At 39.3% G+C, this 21,504-nt stretch overlaps 1 protein-coding gene across 1 annotated transcript in view; it reads left to right on the top strand.

Moving 5' to 3' along the window:
* dnmt1 (DNA methyltransferase 1) overlaps positions 1-21,504 on the top strand; it is a 43,731-nt gene that overhangs the window by 6,518 nt on the left and 15,709 nt on the right. The window contains exons 2-22 of the mRNA XM_033050955.1: positions 768-807; positions 1,513-1,620; positions 2,456-2,708; positions 3,125-3,200; positions 4,255-4,333; positions 5,260-5,300; positions 6,407-6,464; positions 7,150-7,233; positions 7,702-7,814; positions 8,056-8,174; positions 10,344-10,436; positions 11,890-12,041; positions 12,623-12,810; positions 13,606-13,783; positions 14,721-14,818; positions 15,336-15,489; positions 16,931-17,046; positions 17,974-18,175; positions 18,733-18,872; positions 20,634-20,810; positions 21,213-21,437. Of these exons, the coding sequence (XP_032906846.1) occupies positions 768-807; positions 1,513-1,620; positions 2,456-2,708; positions 3,125-3,200; positions 4,255-4,333; positions 5,260-5,300; positions 6,407-6,464; positions 7,150-7,233; positions 7,702-7,814; positions 8,056-8,174; positions 10,344-10,436; positions 11,890-12,041; positions 12,623-12,810; positions 13,606-13,783; positions 14,721-14,818; positions 15,336-15,489; positions 16,931-17,046; positions 17,974-18,175; positions 18,733-18,872; positions 20,634-20,810; positions 21,213-21,437 (2,694 nt within the window). The remainder of the gene's footprint in view (positions 1-767; positions 808-1,512; positions 1,621-2,455; positions 2,709-3,124; positions 3,201-4,254; positions 4,334-5,259; positions 5,301-6,406; positions 6,465-7,149; positions 7,234-7,701; positions 7,815-8,055; positions 8,175-10,343; positions 10,437-11,889; positions 12,042-12,622; positions 12,811-13,605; positions 13,784-14,720; positions 14,819-15,335; positions 15,490-16,930; positions 17,047-17,973; positions 18,176-18,732; positions 18,873-20,633; positions 20,811-21,212; positions 21,438-21,504) is intronic.

Raw genomic sequence — 21,504 nt, 5'->3', positions numbered from 1 at the left:
AATTGAAGAGCAGGCTGTTCAGTCCCATCTCCCATTTGTCTTGGTAATCTGATGATTGGGGCACTTGAAATAATAATCAGTTCCAGATAAGAGAAACTTTCCTTCTGCTTAGAGAATTTGGGAGTAAGAAACATAAGATAAAAATGGGAGCCTTGCCAATCATTGACATGAGGATATGTTTCTGCAAAAGGGAGGATTAATTAGGAATTCTTTCCCTGGGTCAGTTGAAAATTTCAAGGCTCAGACCTGTTTGATTTTTCTTGTAAAATATCAACAGCAATTTTGAAGCAGCCATTGCCTAAAGGAATAGGAATATACTTTGTATTATTTATTCATTCTGGTCCCAATTCCTGGTAGTTATTTCCACTATAAATTCTTACGCATAATATATTTCAGAAAAATGGCTCGCTATAATAACCTCGCAGTTGGGAGCTACTGCCATTTGCTAAGGTCTGATTACAACTTACAAAGGCAGTTTGAAAATTATGTAGATAATAACAAATGTCTTGGCACAAAATGTATTGTATAACAAAAAGGGGGGAGGGGGCATTGAGCTGTGTTGAATGGCTTGTCCAAGTTTTACCGCCAAGCTTTCTGACTCTGAAACTGTTAGGTCTTTTAATGTATAATTTAATATGGCCTAAATGTATGATTGACACAGTAAGAAAAACAAACAGCCTGAATATTGAGGAGACACTTTGTATATTGCGGTTACTTAGTATATATGACAATCTTGGTCATGGCTTTGATCATCAACTTTTTTTCAGGCTTCAAGCACTTGAGGATAAAGCCGGTCTATCAGAGAAGGTGTGTTTGAAATATTGTCTTATATTCTGTATTGTAATGCTTTTAACAAAATCCTTGTACATGAGGTGGTAATTCACCAAACAAAAGTTTGAATTTTCTTAACACATTAAATAGCATTTGTAACTGGTTGACGCAAGAGACTGCAGATGCTGTAATGTAGAGCAAAAACAAACTGCTGGAGGAGCTCACAGCAGGTCAGGTAGCATCTGTGGAGTCAAAAGCATAGTCGACGATACAAGCCAAGAATCTTCATCGGTTCCTCCAGCAGTTTATTGCGTTGAATAGTGGTTGCCTGGGTACAAGATCAATCAATAGCTTTTCTAAAGTATTTCATTGACCATTCCAGGCTTCTGCAATCTTTTGTTAACAAAGTTATTATTGTAAAATGTTTTTTCTTTACCTAATGCTTTCTACAATTTCAGTAAGCGCTCCATTCTGTTTCATTTTTGGGCCTTTTGGCCTTTGTGAAGTGAAATATTTTTCTCGCATGCTTGTGGTGTGTGGTTTGCTGTTCTAAGTTACATTGTATAAATTATTTAATCATAAATATTACTAAATAAAGCAAATCTACTTAGTTTTTGGTGACATAAAAGAGATTAGCAATTGTTATTTCCTTGCTATGTTCTGCTTTGTCCTTTGTGAATGTTCAGTATTTTTAATGGTTATAATTGCAAAAAATAACAACTTTTAAAAATTCTCTTTCAGGAATGTGTGAAAGAAAAGCTGAGTTTGCTGCATGGCTTCTTACAAGCAGATGCACAAAATGACCTCAGCGAGCTGGAAACAAAATTTAAAAAAGAAGAGCTCTCGGAGGTAAATTGGTGTTGTGGGTTAAATAGGTACTGGGATCATGCCTGTCTTTTAGAATGCAATGCCCAAGACGTTGTGGAGAAATATTTTGCTTCTTGTTCTGCAATTTGATACCAATGGCCTTGAAATATAACTTGCAGTTTGAAAACAATAATTGTTGGAATTGACTGCTTTCAGTCTGTGGAGCCTGTCAAACAATCCTGTCGCCAGATTAATGCCTATCTGAGCTCCTTTATTTGCTGTTCTGTTTACAGAAAGTGGTGACTTGTTCTGACCTATGGTAAATGTACAAGTAAAGTCTCATCTTGTTTCTCAATGTTCCAGATTAATATTTATTTCCCTGCCATGAGCAGCTTGCATGTAAGAGCGCTTGTATCTTCAGTCAGCTTGGTCTTGATTGTGAAGCTTGGGCTCCCAAAAAGGATAATGAGTTATTTTATTTAAGTTCTGAGCACATTGCTCGCACTGATTGTTCATAGTAACTACTATTGAGAAGGAGGTAGTGAGCCATCGCCTTCACTCACTGAGCCCATGTACTGAAGATACTTCGATGGTGCTGTTGGCTAGGGCGTTCCAGGATTTTAGACACTGATGATGAATGGCAATGCATTTCCAAGACAGTGCAATGGAATTTGTAGGTGGTGCTCCCATGGTGTGGTTCCTTTTCTGGGAGAGGTCATAAATTTGTGAGATTATGGCTAGAACAGATGATAGTTATCCCCACTTGACAGCAAGGTAGAGGAGCTTTGTTAATCTGAGTTGGGGTTGACATTTGGGATTTTCATTGCTCGCTGTTTGCCTGGAAAATTTACCCTGATGCAACTATTTTTCTTCCCAGGAGGGTTATCTGGCCAAAGTGAAAGCATTGCTCAGCCAGGAGCTTTCCGTAGGGAATGGAAATTCTGAGCTTGGTGTGAATTCAAATGGTTGCACAGAAAATGGAGCCACTGACAGTGATAAAAGTGACACCAATGGTGTATCTGATGAGCCAAATGGCCAAGAGGAGAGCAATATGGAAACAGAAGCTGTGGTTTTCCCAACAGCAAAGAGTCGTGGGAAGCGACTAAGTAAATCCAATGGAGATAACAAAAGTACGTTTGAGTTCTTTAACCTGTGTTGCTTGTGTTGTCTTCTCTTGCTGCTGGATGATATTGTAGTTTCTGTAGCAGTGGTTGCAGAATCTTTCGTTAATCTTCCATTTAGTATTATTTTGTAAAATAAAATCTGGCCCGAAATCAAATTGTTGTTTGTGGTACCTTGATGTGTGCAAGTTGTTTGCTGGATTTCCCATATTACAATAATTGCGGTTCAGATCCTTCGGTATCTCGAAAACACTTCAGGATGTTTTATGCCATGTGGGAGATGTTGTATAAATGCAAGATACTTTATGCCAAGGATTGAATGAGTTTACTATCGTTCTTTATGTGTCATTTCTCCACATCCTGCTGATTTTGAGGTGCCTTGTTAATTTGGAAGCACTTAACAATTTCTGTATTATCCATCCTAGGACTATCAGGAAGTCCAAGGTTCACCAGGAACTCGGCAAAGCAGCAAGCCACAATTACATCCATGTTTGCTAAAGTGTGAGTATTCTGACTGTTCCTGGTTGATAGGTCATAGGGGAATAAAAGTTGGGTAGGGTGACACACGGAAGCAGTAAAGCTCATGATTTGCTGACTAGATTTTCTTGTTATGAGATCAGTTTACTACTTTTTATTATTTGTGACTGTTATTGCTATGAACCGCGAGTTTTGTTATGTCAAGTTGATGAATGATATGAGCACTTAGTTTGGCCAATAAAAAATAACTTCACCATTTAACAGGAGATTTTTGTGTGTAACTCCATAAGGAGATTTTTGTGTGTAACTGAATCCAATGCTGGATTTTTTTTTTTTAAGGTAGTGTATTCTTCACTCAAATCTAGCTATCCAGTTTTTCCACACTGGGCCCTTTTCCACACTGTTTTACTCTATGACGATAAGTATAGGAAAGAGTAAAGGGCTACAGCGAGATAAATGTTAAATAGTACTTGGGAAGCTTCAGGAGCACCATGCCAAACAGGAAAGGATTGGGGTTTGAAGACGGTAACAACATTTAGTTCTATTTGACCTTGGGGACGATAATTTGATTTTTAACATGTTTAAATATATTAGAGATTGCCTTCTCAGAGACCACATGATGAACTAATTGCTGATATTTTGGCTGTTATGACATGATGGCATGGTGCTCTTGTAATTGGATTACTAATCCAGAATTTTAGATGCTGAGTTAAAAGCATGATTCTCACACCATAATTGGGAAATATTAACATCAGTTTAATTAAGAAAAAATCTGGAATTGTAAAGCTCATGTTAATGTCCATGAAGCCTGTAGATTATTGTTAAAAATCATCTGGTTAATTAATTACCATCGGTGGAGAAAAACAACTATTCTTACCTAATCTGAAATTTGTGACTTCAGTCCCGCATCTTGCTGAAATATCTTCGAATCCCATTCCTTTCAATGCCAGATAGGCTTGAGCAATAAATGCTGGCTTTGCCATTGACTCTTACATTACTTCAATCAAGACAGAAATGCATAAAATTGGAGGGGAAATTAATATCTTAAACATGGGTTTTTAATATTGTTTTTTTCTAGAGCAAACAAACGCAAGTCAGATGACCTAAATGAACCAGAACCAAAGAAGAATGAGACCGATGAATGTAATGCTGAACAGGTAATGGCATTAATTTGATTTCCCTTCTCATCCTCTTCACTTGCCCGCTGTTTCATGCTGGGAGTCTGTTGTAGAGTTAATCGAATAGGGTTGAATGCTGGGGAAGTTTGAGGAAAATCACACCCACATCTCATCTTGTTTTCTTCATTCAATATCCTAGTTAATCTTGAGAACTTTACTTGATTCAAGATCAGTGCAAATTGTTATTCTCTCAGCAATAGATGGTCAGTTACTGAGTATAAATGACGATTTGAACCTTGGCTGCGCATCTGTAAGGTTTAGTATTTTGCCACTTAGATGTGTATTAGTGCACTTAGGTGTGAATAGAAACTCATTAGCACTTGTTTCAAAGCCCATCTCCATGTTAACCAGATTTTATTATTGTTGACACTGTTCCACACAAGCTACTCCTTTGCTATTAGCAAGTGGCTGGTACTGTACGTACAACATTAGGCATTGCTATGGAATTCAAAGTTGCTGAAGTACATTTATAACATTAAAATATGTCACTGCAGTATCTTGTGCAGAATCCTTCCACAAAACACATTTTTCCCTTTTTTCCTTGCTAATTTAAAAACAATCTAATATATTTAGCTGGTGGTAGGTCAGGTAGAATTATTTTAAATTAAGAAGACTGACAATGAAGGTTAAACTAGTTTGATTGAGTATCACTGTGTATTATTCAACAGTTAATCAAATCCCTTCGACCCCCTTTATATGTAAAAGTAAGTTTCCTGCATAGGTTTAGCAAAGTTAGTTGTGTGTTTAAGGAGTCACTGTTGAAACGTCATCTCGTTTGACTTCCAAATGTGATTTCATTTCATTTTTTGGTCAAACGACCGATTTAATATATAGCATGTTAATGAAAATGTTCAAAGAAAATCTTGTGAAAAATCTTACTGATTTGAGGTGTTTTCCATTTTTAGGAGCAAGATGAAAAGAAAATCAAAATTGAATCTGAACAAACGTGAGTTTCTTTTCATTATTACTTTATAATGCATTAAGAATTAAACTTTGTACACATTCCACCATTGCCTTTCACCATTCAACAATGATTTCTTTCGATTATACTTTCTAAATGCTAGTCACTCAGTATCTGCAGAGAGCCAAATTAATCTGTTGGAAGGAACTGCAGGTGCTGGTTTAAACTGAAGATAGACCATCTGGAGTAACTCAGTGGGTCAGACAGCATCTTTGGAGAAAAGGAATAGGTGATGTTTCGGGTCGAAGAAAGGTCTCAACAAAATTAATGTTTCATCAGAGCCAGTTAAGGGTGAAAGGTTTAAAGTTTTGAAAAATGGGCATGGGGACAGTAAGGAGAAAACATGGGATGTTCTGTGTTAAGTTAGAGGGTTCGGATTGTATGGTTAAATTAACCAATTTGAAGAATGTGGTAAAATACTAGTGAATACCAAGTTATTTCAGGAGAGACATACGAGGAGGAGATGAATATAATCTTATGGCACCAGGAGGAAGAATAAACAGTAAATGGTAGAAATTAAATTAACGTCTGGGTCGGTTGATTATCTGATATTGATGAAATGTAAGTTTTAAAGGTAGTAGAGTGTCTGATCAGTAGACGGTGTTATTGAGAAAGAGACCTGAAACCAACCAATATACCCTCATACTTCATGGAAGATCAAAGGGACAGTTGAGGTGGAGGAGGTGTGGGGAGAGTAGGTCTGGGATTATCTTTCCCTCTCTAGTTAGGATGGAGTAGTAGGCAGCTTGATTATGAGAGCGATGATGTTTGATGTAGTTCATGCACTGACAAACGGCTCATTTTGTCTGCGTATTTTTCTGCAGTGGCAGATCGAGGGAGTATGGTTGGGGCGAGAGTTGGATAGTGGGAAGTAGAGAGAAATAGCTGAGGTGGATTTGAAAGCAAATGACATAATGTCCTGAGTCTCCTCCATAAACAAGTTTAAAACAGACTGAAGTTGGAACTGGGATCATCTTTGACGTATTCATTTATCTTTGCAATAAAGCAGATGAAATTTGTATTAATGGTAGGATACGATGGTGGGGAATTTTATCTCTTTTTGGGAGCTTTAACAAGTATTTGTTTTGCAGGCTTAGTGGAGCCGAAGCTACCTCTAACTGTAAACCCAAAAGTGAACAAACTCCTAAGGTAAGTGGGATCAGTGATGAGTTTAGTAATGAAGATGAATAAGGATATGGCAGTGAGACTAATATTTTTTCCTTGGGGAAGATGGCATAGAAAACTCTGAGTTCAGAGTAGAGAATTGCAGGGCTGGAGCGATAAAGTAGCTAAATGCATTTGTGTTGAAAGAAAACTATTGGAGAACATAGCTAATAAATCCCAGGGATTTGGTTTATGGAGGTCATGTATTGTTAGAATGGACAAGATGAAAGCAGTTGATGCAGTATATTTGCACTTTTACTCGATTATTGAACTGGAGCACATGAAATTGGGTATAGACAGGTGTAAATTGAGAAACTGTTAATGGGGAAAATATGGGCCATTTTAGGTTGCATTAGAAATAGAATGGGATTCGGCCCCACGCCATCATGTGCCTTTTTCCATTGTTCAGTGAGATCATGGTTGACCCTTTACCTCAGCAGCACTTCTCCATACTAATCCCATATATCTTGATTCTCCTATATAGATCCTCCCAGATTACGATCGCCCCACCTATGTACTTGCCCTTGCATACGTTGAAGTAATTGAGGCATGTGAAATTGGTGCTGACGTAAAGGGTCAGACATGAACTCACTGAATGCCAGCAGCCTTGAGGGGTTGAATAGCCTATTTCTGCTTCTGTTTCTTATGTTCATATTGTTTACTTTTACAGACGCCACCTCCCAAGTGCACAGATTGCAAGCAGTTCTTGGATGACCCAGATCTCAAATACTTCCAGGGCGATCCTGATAATGCAGTAAGTAATTTTATTTAGCAATTTTATCCTGAAGTTGACCTGAATCGTAGTATCGGGAATATTCTCCGTCTGTGTTCTTCACTTTCCACTCCCATATATCAGGAAGATGTTCTCTGGAAAGCTACAGGTTAGCATTATCTGAATTCCATAAGCAGATATTTTCTATCAAGAGTCATTGGGCAGCAATGTGGACCAGCTTAGTTTTTCAGTCCAGTGATGAATACTGGTAGTTGATGACGACATTGATGCATATTAATCCTGATGCATTTTATCGTGGATAAAGGGGTGCAAATTACTAACTTCAAATGCATTCAAGATCACCAGACAATCAATAGGGGAGGAGATGCACACCTGGGCATTTTCCCCATGCAATGAAAGTTGAGTCAGTTGGTTCCTCACTCCAGAGTGGTGGTGAGTATCCACTGAATTGATGAGAAAATGTCTCACAAATGTTTATTGCTTCAACAGTTAGAAGAGCCTGAGATGTTGACTAATGAGCGGTTGTCACTCTTTGAAGGAACGAACGATGAAGGGTTTGAAAGTTATGATGACTTGCCTCAACATAAGGTTACATTCTTCAGGTCAGTAAGTGTGGTTGCAGTGGTATAATGTAACACTCAAAGATCATCCCATAGTATTACCTCAAACTACCGAGGTTACATTTCACTGGATGATCTAGTGAGGGTTGAATTATTTTTTTAAACTAGCATAGTTTAAAAATAGCATAGTTATTGCATATAGTATGAAAGTGAAAAAAAATCCCACAAATTAATCTATCTTTTTAGTAAACGGGTTTTAAAAAAGTGACTATTGTCTTTTCAGTATTTATGATCGGAAAGGCCACTTGTGTGCTTTTGATACTGGCCTCATCGAAAAGAATGTGGAATTGTGCTTCAGTGGTGTGGTGAAGCCAATCTATGATGATAACCCAAGCCTGGATGGTGAGTGAGTTTCCTTTCAGATAATTGGTACCTAAGGCAGCATTGCAAGATAAAGACTTGTTTTGTATACTTGAGCACAAACTCCAAAATAGGCCTACTTATGCCATCTGCAGAACTGGGGGAAATGTTGATATGAATCCCTCTTTTGCAATATTTTTGCTATGAAGTACATTTCCTTATCACTATTTTAGCTTTGTTTTGTTCTCACTGGTCACAGATAAGATGAATGGTCTAATGCCCTTTTGATATTAATTGACCTTAGGATTATGAGCTAACCACATGAGGCTGTGTTGTGCGGGCTCTCCCAAAATCATGGTGGCTTGTTACAACTTTGCTGTCTGTATCGTGTCTGAGGGCAATTAATATTCAACCATAGTGCTGTGATTTGGAGTTCGACATAGGTCAGGCTTAAGTAAAGATGTTAGATTTCCTTTCTAAAGGGATATTTCAATCTTTTTTCTCTCCCAGAAATCATAGTGGTATGTGTGTGTGTGTGTGTGTGATTCTCTGGATTACGAATCCAATAGTTTAGTCATTGTTACAGATGGCATACTTTGAGTTGATGATAATACTCCGCAAGAGCAGTGCTGTGCATAATACTTCTGGGAAGTGTTCTTTCTATTTCAAATTAAACTCTATGCTCAATTAAATGTTGGACACCATTATCTTGTTCTTGTATAAAATGGTCTTTTTCGTAAGGTGACTGGTCAAAAAGCAATATTACTAATATGAGTGAATGAACAATAACACCAGGAGTGTTGTACCTCTGGAGTTGTTGAAAATGTATTTTTATTTTGCCTGTAACTTGTTTCCGTTTGCTCGTCACCACCAGTTATTTATTGAAGGTAGACAAAAATGCTGGAGAAACTCAGCGGGTGAGGCATAGAAACATAGAAAATAGGTGCAGGAGTAGGCCATTCGGCCCTTCGAGCCTGCACCGCCATTCAATATGATCATGGCTGATCATCCAACTCAGTATCCTGTACCTGCCTTCTCTCCATACCCACTGATCCCTTTAGCCACAAGGGCCACATCTAACTCCCTCTTAAATATAGCCAATGAACTGGCCTCAACTACCTTCTGTGGCAGAGAGTTCCAGAGATTCACCACTCTCTGTGTGAAAAATGTTTTTCTCATCTCGGCCCTAAAGTATTTCCCTTTTATCCTTAAACTGTGACCCCTTGTCCTGGACTTCCCCAACATCGGGAACAATCTTCCTGCATCTAGCCTGTCCAACCCTTTAAGAATTTTGTAAGTTTCTATAAGATCCCCCCTCAATCTTCTAAATTCTAGCAAGTACAAGCCGAGTCTATCCAGTCTTTCTTCATATGAAAGAAAGTCCTGACATCCCAGGAATCAGTCTGGTGAACCTTCTCTGTACTCCCTCTATGGCAAGAATGTCTTTCCTCAGATTTGGAGACCAAAACTGTACACAATACTCCAGGTGTGGTCTCACCAATACCCTGTACAACTGCAGGAGAACCTCCCTGCTCCTATACTCAAATCCTTTTGCTATGAATGCTAACATACCATTCGCTTTCTTCACTGCCTGCTGCACCTGCATGCCTACTTTCAATTACTGGTGTACCATGACACCCAGGTCTCGTTGCATCTCCCCTTTCCTAATCAGCCACCATTTGGATAATAGTCTACTTTCCTGTTTTTGTCACCAAAGTGGATTACCTCACATTTATTCACATTATACTGCATCTGCCATGCATTTGCCCACTCATCCAGCCTATCCAAGTCACCTTGCAGCCTCCACACAGCTAACACTGCCCCCCAGCTTCGTGTCATCCGCAAACTTGGAGATGTTGCATTCAATTCCCTCGTCCAAATCATTAATGTATATTGTAAATAGCTGGATTCCCAGCACTGAGCCTTGCGGTACCCCACTAGTCACTGCCTGCCATTCTGAAAAGGATCCGTTTACTCCTACTCGACCAAAAACATTGCCAATTTCCTTCGCTCCATAGATGCTGCCTCACCCGCTGAGTTTCTCCAGCATTTTTGTCTACCTTTGATTTTCCAGTATCTGCAGTTCCTTCTTAAACAACCAGTTATTTATTGGCTGTTTTTTGTCTGGGTTTATTCGTGCGTTTGCTTTAGTAGGTAGTGTCGTGACAATGTTTAGTGAGGAATTTAATTTCTTTGATCTCTTTTAAACAGGTGGAGTCAGAGCTAAAAAACTGGGACCAATAAATGCCTGGTGGATAACTGGTTTTGATGGTGGAGAAAAAGCTTTGATTGGATTTACAACAGGTACGGAACCATTAAGGCTATTAAAGTGTCAATTCCTGTTCTGGTCTCAAGTGTGTATTTGAGCTGTGCAGTGCTGTCTTGTATTGATGTTGTGCAGCAGTTCCAAAATGAATTTGCGATGAATTTTGCTTGAATATTCTCTTGGACCCCGGTATGACTTCCATGTCTTGTGTGTAGTTATTTATGTCGCAGGTTAGAATTGTATGTCGGTTGTGGATCCACTCAAGTGAGTTCAGGTGCGGGGGTTCAGAACAAATGCTGTCACAAGGCCTACCAGAGCCAAGAATTCATGATGCATGTTGCCACCTGATTAGTGTGGCTGTAATCATAGCTGTGTCTTCAAATTCCTCTTGTGGAGTTAGTGATTCCAACTTCCCTGACCCATTATCAAACAATTGGTAGTGGACTAGGTTTTTCACAAGGGACATCAAAATTATGGACTTCCATTCTGACTTGCAAACGTAACTGTTCGCCATGCATCAAAAATGAGCCTTTGAAGAGCATTGAATGAATTGGTATTATATCAATCATATGTGAACCCTTGGCAGGAGATGGCAGTGACAGTGCCATAGCCAGCAATGCTTTATATGTGTAGAGAATAATTCAGCTCATTGGAATGAAGAATGGTGATCCCTGGCTTGATTGTTGACCATTGCTGTGCCTCCTCCATTGCCAGAGCGAGCACCACCAGAAACTGGAGCAGCAGCACCTCACATTCCGCTTGGGCAGTCTTCACCCCAGTGGCCTGAACATTGACTTCTCCAATTTCCGGTAGCCCTTACTGTCTGCTCCCCTTCTCAGCTCTCCCTCAGCCCTCTGGCTCCTCCTCTTCCTTTCTTCTGCCCGCCCCCCACCCTGCATCAGTCTGAAGAAGGGTTTTGGCCCGTAACGTTGCCTATTTCCTTCGCTCCATAGATGCTACCGCACCCGCTGAGTTTCTCCAGCATTTTTGTCTACCCTAACCCATGTGAATTGGAGTTGCTTGTGGATGTGCTGCCAAAGACGTGAATATGTTGTAAATGGACATTAAACCTAGGTGTGGGCTTCAGCTAGTAATTGATTAAATTTCTGATCTTCTCTGCAGATCTCTGGAACTTCAAATTTGCATGCATTGAATAATATAATTCTCTTTGCGATGTCTTGAACGCCTTTCATAATATTTTCAGTGTTAGAGTGCAATGGCACATGCTCATTCTGTATTGCTGAACCTGAGCCTGCATCTTCACTGCCACCTTATTTTTGTTCTATGAAATCCAACTTGGTAGATGAATTTTTGTGTTCAGAGCTTCAACCCCAAGTTGGGAGAGGAAGGGTCCAACATATATGTTGCTGAACAGCTAGCTGAAGGGTACAATTTAGCTTGTACCAAGTGTCTCCATTAATAATGGGCACTAGCAGTGGGGCAGTATTTTATGTAATTGGGTGACATTGAAATGGTTTATTTTATCTCTAGCGTTTGCTGATTATATATTGATGGATCCCAGTGACGAATATGCAACCATCTTTGCTGTGATGCAAGAGAAAATCCACATAAGCAAAATTGTCATTGAATTTCTACAAAATAATCTTGATTCCACTTATGAAGACTTGCTAAACAAGATAGAGGTAAATACTGCACTAACTTAATCTGAATCAAATCTGTAACACAAAAATTATGCTGCTGGACTCACTGCAACCATACCAGAGAAGCTGTCTAATCTCTTCCTAGTTCCTAACTCCTACGAGTTATACTTCATGAAGTGCTCATTCAAAACTTTTAAAATTAAGCGGAAACTTGCCAGCAACAACCATTTCATATGTTGTGTTGAAGACTCCCCAAAAAAATGTTCTTCCTCTTGAGCTGTGTTATTGTGAATCCATGTCTTCTAATGATCTCTCCTAAAATAGATCCATTCTGTGAATTCCATCCAGGCTTCTTTTAATTAAATATACTCTCAGGTTCTGCTGTTCCAAAGAAAGCGACCTCAAGCCAACCCTTTAGTTACAAACACAAGTTTTTCAAGACAGTTTTTGCCCTAGGTCAGATCACTTAACTCAGCCAGTATCATAATCTGAGAATTTTCTCTTCTTTGTAAATTAATGCACCAGTGTTTACAAACAAACTCTTCCTTGTATGAGTATGAGCTTTCATAATGGTGGCAACTTTACAATGTAAGCTTTAACCATAATATATTTGTTACTGACAGACTACAGTACCTCCTGCTGGACTGAGTTTCTCTCGCTTCACGGAGGATTCGCTGCTGAGACACGCCCAGTTTGTCTTGGAACAAGTGGAGAGTTATGATGAAGCTGGTGATGTTGATGAACAGCCTATCATTATAACTCCCTGTATGAGGGATCTGATCAAGCTGGCTGGTGTCACTCTTGGGAAAAGGTAAGTACTTTGGATATGGGGGGGGGGGCGGGGGGAGAAAAATCCTAATGGAGAGGTCCTATCTGGTGTTCTTGCATTCTGATTTCTTGTGCTGGAGAAACAAAAAACAGTCAGAAACATTAGCAAGACACATGAATGTAGAGACAAGATATATTCCATGCAGAATTTAGACCCTCACTCCATTTTCCTTTCTTCCACCCCCCCCCTATGGACGGATGCTCCCAGGTACTGCAGATTCGTTGACTTACCTCGTTAGGTCTGCATTGATGGTAATTTTGTCGAATTACTGCACATGACAGTAAACCTTTTAAGAGATACAGTGTGGAGGCGGATCATTCGGCCCATTGAGTCCATGTCGCAACCATGGATCACGTGTTCACACCAGTTCTATGTTATTCCACTTTCTCATCACTCCCTGTACACTAGGGGCAATTTAGAGGCCAATTAACCTATAGCCCGAACATCTTTGGGATGTGGGAGGAAACCCACACGGTCACAGCGAGAACTCCACACAGATAGCATCCAATCTGGGTCTCGGGCGCTGTGAGGCAGCAGCTCTACCAGCTGCCCCACCGTGTTGCCTTCTCTATTTATTGCCATTGGGACAACTGTTAACTATGACAGAAGTGGATCTCAGTTATTCCATTGTGCCATTACTTGCTCTTCAAAAGAGGAGCATTTGATCAGTATATCACAAGCTTTTCCGACAACCTTGTATAATCATGTTATTTTGTAAAGAATTCTCGGATACATGAGCCTTTGTTTGAGAACTACCTTCACTTTGGCTGTTTTTAGACGAGCTGCAAGGCGACAAGCAATACGTCACCCTACCAAGATCGATAAGGACAAGGGACCCACTAAAGCCACTACCACTAAGTTGGTATATCAGATTTTTGATACTTTCTTCTCTGAGGAAATTGATCAGAATGACAAAGAGAATGGATCAAAGCGTAGGCGCTGTGGAGTGTGTGAGGTATGTACTATGTGAATTAACTGTTGCTTGGAAGATATATTTATGAGCAGTTTACAAGGTGGCAGTATTTACGCAGTGTTAAAATGGAAAGTCAAGCTGCATTAAAAGGCACATTTCACTAGTAATTATGATGTAGGAAGTTTGGTGCCTGAATTATCACTGCTATCAGTTGGCCAATGAATGATAGTTACAGAACAAGCCTTTGCAGGTTGATCTTGCTCCACATCTGTAGAGCAACAAGGCTTCCTTGACAAAGTGTTTAAGAAGGAATTGCAGATGTCATTGACAAAGTCATGGCTTTGCATTGCACTGCAGTTTATATTTTTGATCACAGAATTCATTGGGTGCGGTTGTATTCTAAGCTTATGCATTCTCTTTAATACTTGAGCTGTGATTTAAGACTGCATTGTAAATTAGTCATCCTGTTCTCAAGACTTTTCTGCCCAATTTTATTGGTGAGAACTTCTTGTTACTAGATTTATATAGTTATAAGAGTCTGTTAACCCATTGGCTACAAGTCAACTTAATTTAGTTTCTAAAAGCAAAAAGCAGATACTAGAAATTTGGAATCAAAACAGGAAATGATGGGAATACGCAGCAGATCAGGTAGTACTAGTGGAGAGAGAAGTATGATTAATGTTATAGATTAATAGCACATCCTTTCATTGACATGATATATTAACTGCTTCTCTCGCTACATGCTGCCTGACCATTGCTCCACCATTTTCAATTGTAGTTTATGATTATGGTTAATGAAGCATTTATGTGAATATACGATAGCATCATATATGATGTGTGACTGGAAGGAATCCCTTTTCATTAACATGAAGCTGATGTATGAGGCTGTTACTTCAATAAAGAATTAAGGGAAGGGGACTAGAAGAATGAACAAATATTATTTTGCTCCTCACACAGCATTGTTGTTATTTTGTAATAGGTTTGTCAACAGCCTGACTGTGGGAAGTGCAATGCTTGTAAGGACATGGTGAAGTTTGGGGGCTTGGGTCGTAACAAACAAGCCTGCTTACTGAGAAGGTAAAATTAACTGTCCTGTTTCATTATAGGATGTCAAAATGTTGTTGAATGATTACAAGAACATCTTTCTACCAAAGATTGTAATATTTTTTCATTGGGTAATGATTAATATAAACCATTAATGATTTGAAAACATAATTAAAACAAGAACAAAATCATCGCGTACAACTGTTTTCATAGAATTGATGATGTGGCCATAACATTGCTTCTACCCTTCAAGTGTACTTTTGTGTCTATAAATGGTCAAAAGGAATGGGCAGGTTGCAAGATGAAACCACCAGCAAGGATTCTGTTTGTGCACTTTCTTTACTGGTTTTGGAGCTATTGGTGGGTATATAAGTTTGGGATTATGAAGTCTAGGGATGGGCATTGGAGCACCAGAGATAAACTTATTCAATCAAATAATAGGTGATGCGTCTTGTAAAGGGTGTATCGCAAATCCTTCATTTACAGACCATTACTCTGCTTGGCCATATACCATGCATGATACAATTAAGTGTTGTACATTTTCCTGAAGGTGTCCAAATCTGGCTGTGAAGGAGGCTGATGACGATGAGAACGATGAGGATGACTCTGATCTAATTGACAAAGCATCTCCTAAAAGAATGTTGCAGGGTCGGAAAAAAAAGCAATCGAAGAGCCGCATCTCTTGGATTGGAGAGGCTATGAAGGTAATAAAGATGAAGTTCACAATAATGGTCGGTTGGACTTGGAGCTGGTTAATTCTGAACTATCAATTCTGTTCCTTTCAAGTGTGAAGCTCTGTCTTTTGGTGTACATGTTGAAACCAAAGAGACGCAAAATTCTGGAGAAAGTGGGTCAGGCAGCATCTCCGGAGAAACGAATAAGTGTCGTTTTGGGGAGAGACCCTTCTCTCAGTTGGAAGATGGGTCTAGACCCAATAGTTCATCTATTCATTCTCTCCAGAGATGCTGTCTGACCTGCTGATTTACTCAAGCATTTTGTGTCCATCTTTGGCGTAAACCAGCGTCTGCAGTTCCTTCCTACATTTTTGTTTACAATGACAGAAGTGTGCAAATAGATAATGAGTATTAGATCACTTACTAGTTAATTGCATCTATGAATGCTGCATTAATGCACATGATCACTTGGCAGTCACTAAATGTTCACATTTAAATGCACTTGCAGAGGTTTACGGTAGTCAGTCTTAATGTAATAATGGAGTATTGCAGCTTTTGTTATCAAAATCAAGTCAAGTCAAGAGAGTTTATTGTCATGTGTCCCAGATAGGACATTGAAATTCTTGCTTTGCTTCAGCACAACAGAATATAGTAGGCATGAATATGGAACAGATCAGTGTGTCCATATATCATTATATAAATATATACACACATGAATAAATAAACAGATACTGGTCAAAACACCAAAATAATAACATAATGAACAATCAGATCACTGAACTAATAATTAATTTGTGGCAACGTTAGAGGACAAATATTGACCAGTTCAGGCAGAATTCCCTGGATCAAGTAGCACCATACAATGTTATTCATCTTAACGCATTTAAGTACTTTGAACCTTGATTTCATGAATCATTGAAACAATAACACCTTTGACAATGCAGTCGATTTCTTCAGGTAGCAGCAAGGTATCAATTTAGATGGTGCTAGAATCAAATAACAGTGTATTTTATGTTACTCTTTGACTTTTGTGACCTGGACATGAATTTAATCTGGAGTGAAGGCAGTACAACATTTGGGGATGTGTAGATTTGGATGCTGAAAAGCAATTTAAATTATTTAAATACATGTGTTTAAATTCTCCTTCCCAGCCCAACCCCAATGTACACATTTATGTTTGGAAAGAAAGTATCTCGCCTTAGTTCACATCCTTGCCCCTTTGGGGAAATGGTGTTTTCTCCATTTGTTTGCACTATACATTATTATTTTCCCACATAGAAACAATGTGCCAAATTAATGATTGCAGGTTTCCTCCTTTGTACCTTATCCGTGCAACTGCTTGTAATGTTGGGATTCGTTCTTCACATTTAAATCAATTATTTTAAAAATGTTTATCTAATTTAGCAGAATATTTTTGAAAGTGTAAATGGACTGAATCAACACAGTAAACTCCTTTGATACTTGCTTTCAGTCTGACGGACGGAAGACCTATTACCAGAAAGTGTGTGTTGACGATGAAATTCTGGCGATCAATGATTGTGTGGCAGTCAGCCCGGACGATCCCACCAAACCGCTTTACTTAGCAAGGTTAGTATCTATTTAAATAATAGTTCTTTATAATAAACCCAGAGAGAAAACTGAAGGTAGACACAAAATGCTGGAGAAAATCAGCGGGTGAGGCAGCATCTGCGGAGAGAAAGAATTGGCGACATTTTGGGTTGAGATAGTGTTGGGTCTCCACAAATCTTTGTGGTTTCTTGTTTTATGCATTTAAAATGTGTATGTCTGTTCAGTTATATTTGGGGTAATGGTAATGACTGCCTGTAATTCCACAGGACTGTTAAAAAATTAGGATTTTCTGGGCAGAGAGAATGAGTTGTAATTTGAGTTTTCAGAATGAATCTCTTGGAGATCCACGAAAATGATTGGAAAGGAAAGATTAAGATCTCTAATTCCTGTGGATTGACTCAGATTTGTTGCATCCATGTTGGAGAACTTCCAAATTCACTTTATTCAGGCTTTTTAAGGCCTCTGGTGGTTCATCCTGTGATTATATTACAGATTAGCTCTTTTGATACATGTTTAGCTCTTGGAACTAGCTGCCAGAGCAATTACTATAACAAGACATTTGGACAAGTACTTGCCTGAAGAAGGGTCTCGACCCAAAACGTCACCCATTCATTCTCTCCAGAGATGTTGCTTGTCCCGCTGAGTTACTCCAGCATTTTGTGTCTACCTTCGAATTAAAGCAGCATCTGCAGTTCCTTCCTACACATACTTGGATAAGGAAAGGTTTAGAGGGATATGGGCCAATACAGGCATGTGGGACTAGTGTAGATGGGACATCTTGGTCAGCATGGGTAACTTGGGCCGAATGGCCTGTCTCCATGATGTAATACTGACTTTATGTGTTATCTTCAGTGTCTGGATGTTGTGAAAAAGGTTATACTCGAGTTTTTCTGCATAGTTTAATAATGTAACAGTATTTTGTAATCGCCTCTGTATTTTTTACAGAATCACATCAATGTGGGAAGATGTCAGTGGGAAGATGTTCCATGCAAATTGGTTCTGCCGTGGCACAGACACTGTACTGGGTGAAACCTCTGATCCACTTGAGCTCTTTCAAGTGGATGAGTGTGAAGACATGCAGTTATCTTATGTAGACAGCAAAGTAAATGTTATTCACAAGGCTGCCTCGGAGTGCTGGGCACTGGAGGTGAGAGCTTACTAAATCATTACCTTCCTCTCTAATTGCTTTCATGTAACCAAGTCACGTACACAAGTTGATTCACTAATTGATCTAATGCATAAATATGTAACTTCATGGTTAGCATTTCAAACCTTGCTAATGTGATTTCCACGTACCTATATATTTATGTTGCCTGACTTTCAAGCTGCTATTGGACTATTTCAAGTACTACTTCAGTATGTTTCCTGATTTTTTTTTTTTTAATTTAAATCTCTGACCTTGAGCATCTTGAAGGCATGAAATGAAACAGTCTGCTGTGCCTGTAATTGTCTGAGGTAAAATCATGGTTTTACTGCTAGTTAGAAGTGCCATTACCACCTCAGTCTAAGCACATCCTCACTGCAGTATTGTGAAAGAAAAGACAATGTGATTTGTATGTTTATCTTTCTTTTTTGGCCTTGCAATGCTTTGATATTTCAGGCAGGACTGTCAGCATATACTATGTGCGTGTATATATACACAACATGTACTAAGTAACACTTGTACAGTTTGTGAAGTGCAAATTTTATTCTTGTACATCCTAGGGTGGAATGGATGATGAGTTTGAGTTAAAAATGGTTGAAGATGATGGAAAGACCTACTTCTACCAGATGTGGTATGATCCAGAGTATTCCCGATTCCAAATTCCTCACCCATGTGAATCAACGGAGGAGAACAAGCACAAGTGAGTAAAGGGAGATGTAATTCCGCAGTCACTTTCATGTCCCCATCATTGCATCTGAAAGTACTTCCTAGTCGATCATCCTTTTGAAATGTATTCACTGTTGTAATTCAAGGCACAATGGTGCCAATCTACATGCAGTCCGGTTTTGTGGACTCCACAACGTTGTTGGGAAAATTGTTCTTTCAGGATCATTAAATATAAATTAGTTATGACTTTGGTCTTTCAAATCCCTGCAACACTTATGTTTGGTTAAAACATAGATACAGGTTGGGTCCCGCGTTGAAAGTTAATTCTCTAAGAGTGCTTTATTGAAAATAATTAGAAAATCAATAAGGATATATCACGGAGCTTCAAAGACAAGAGTTTGTGTAGTCCATTAGGATCTTTTTAGTCCATCACTGGGTGTACAAAGATTACAGTGCCATTGAACATGACAAATAGGAGCGGTTGGTGAACATATGTCACTGTAAGAACATGATTGATCTGATCTTTGACGTCAAATCGGCATTCACGCTAGTTTGCTGCCTGATTCCATGGCCTTCTGGAATTAGTTTCTCGCAGATTCGCAATAGATTGAAAGGAGAAATTTCCCTTTGCACAAAGCCGCCAATGAGTAGCCCTTTAACCTGAGTTTATTATCCCTAATTCACAGCATGTATCCTGATGACAACTGCTCTCTAAGGATCTTGTTTTCAATAAACTCGTTTCAACCTAATAAACTCCAGAAGGCATGAGCCCAGTCTGTGTAATCATCCATTTTAGATAAGCCATTAATCCTTGGAAGTAATTGAGTGACCCTTCCATGCATTACCTCCAAGGCAAATATATCCTTCCTTAAATAAGACAAAGCTGTGTGCAGCACATTAAGCATGGTCTCGCTAAAATCACTGCATTTGCAGGAAAGGTTCCCTATGTTTGTACACCATTTCCCTTGTTGTAAAGGCCAACATCTTTGCTTTTCAAAAATCTTATCTGTATACTGCATTTGTTCGGATGCAAGGACACCGAAGAGTCCTTGAAGATGCTCACTCTTACTCATCTGCTCGATGCGCTTAATGGCTGAGCACTATTTGGCCAAATGGCTCAAAAGATCTGAATTCCCAGGGTTGACACTGTTTAATCCTTCAACAACTCATTTTTCCTTTCTTTGGATCACTGTCTCCCTTGTCTCAAGGTTTTTGGCATTCAAATCAAAAGAGCAGAGTTTTGAAATTTTACAAAATGTCATGTCAATTTCAAGATGTGAAGAGATCTATTGAGTAACCAAAACAGTACAACTTCATTTTGCTTAGTTCTTGTATGAATAATTTACATCTCCTGAGTTAAAGCATTTGCCTTTTATATAACTGATATCTCCAATTATACAACACCAAAATAAGCCTTTGCTCGCCACATCCATGATGACATTGTTGCCCATTTGTCTGCTTTAGCATTGAAATGCCTGTGTAGTCGTATCTGCTTCCACCGAGCAGCTCATTTCCAAATATCAATCGCCATCTGTCTCAAAAAAACCTTGGATCCCCTTTAAAGCTCCTTCAGTCATCTTAAACCTCTGCCCTCGTGTTGATGTGATGCGGAGACAGCACTTTGTTCTCGAGTATTTGGCATCAAATTGTTGTACTTAAATTGTATGGCTAGTCAACAGAATTTTAAGTGTTTTTTTAAAGATTTACTAATTGCAAATATTCTGCAATGCAAGTACGATTGCATCTTTTTCAACAGTACTCTTCGTAACTGTTCTTTGGGCCACTGGTTTTCTAGGTTCTGTGACAGTTGCACTCGGTTGGCCGAAATCAGGCAGCGAGAGATGCCACGGGTGCTGGAGCCACTGGAGATAAAGGATGATTCAAAGGTTTTCTACGCATTGGCTACTAAGAATGGGACGCAGTATAAAGTTGGAGATGGCATTTACCTCCTGCAAGATGCATTCTCATTCAGGTAATGTGCTTCCTGTATCTGAAGAAAGACACAAAGAGCTGGAGTAACTCAGCGGGACAGGCAGCATCTCTGGAGAGAAGGAATGGGTGACGTTTCAGGTAGAAACCCTTCTGAAGAGGACGGATTGACCCGTCACCCATTCCTTCGCTCCAGAGATGCTGCCTGTCCTGCTGAGTTACTCCAGGTTTTTGTGTCTATCTTCGGTTTAAACCAGCACCTGCAGTTCCTTCTTTATCTGGTTCTACTTGCCATCTTGGAACCTCTATCTGTGACTTCCCCATAGCTCCACCCCCACCTGCTCCATCTGATCAGGAAAGAATTTCATACAAGAATGTCTCCCCATTCCCTGTCTCCTCAATGATTATTGTGTAATAACCTTTCCCATGGGTGTCTTGTCTTCAGCGTTAAACCATCTAGTCCTGGCAAGCGACCAGTGAAGAAAGATGACGTGGATGAAGACCTGTACCCCGAGTACTATCGCAAGTCATCTGATTACATCAAAGGGAGCAACCTTGATATTCCTGAACCATTCCGAATTGGCCGCATTCATGAAATCTTCTGTCACAAGCGTAGCAATGGCAAACCCAATGAAGCAGATATTAAGCTACGAATCAATAAATTCTACAGGTGAGTTGAATTCCTTGATACCATCCTGCAACAAGAATTCCAGGGATTTTGTTCGCTGTATTCGTTG

The sequence above is a fragment of the Amblyraja radiata genome, chromosome 35 (assembly GCF_010909765.2).
Source record: "Amblyraja radiata isolate CabotCenter1 chromosome 35, sAmbRad1.1.pri, whole genome shotgun sequence".
Lineage (NCBI taxonomy): Eukaryota > Metazoa > Chordata > Chondrichthyes > Rajiformes > Rajidae > Amblyraja > Amblyraja radiata.
This window is presented reverse-complemented; position numbering and strand designations above follow the sequence as displayed.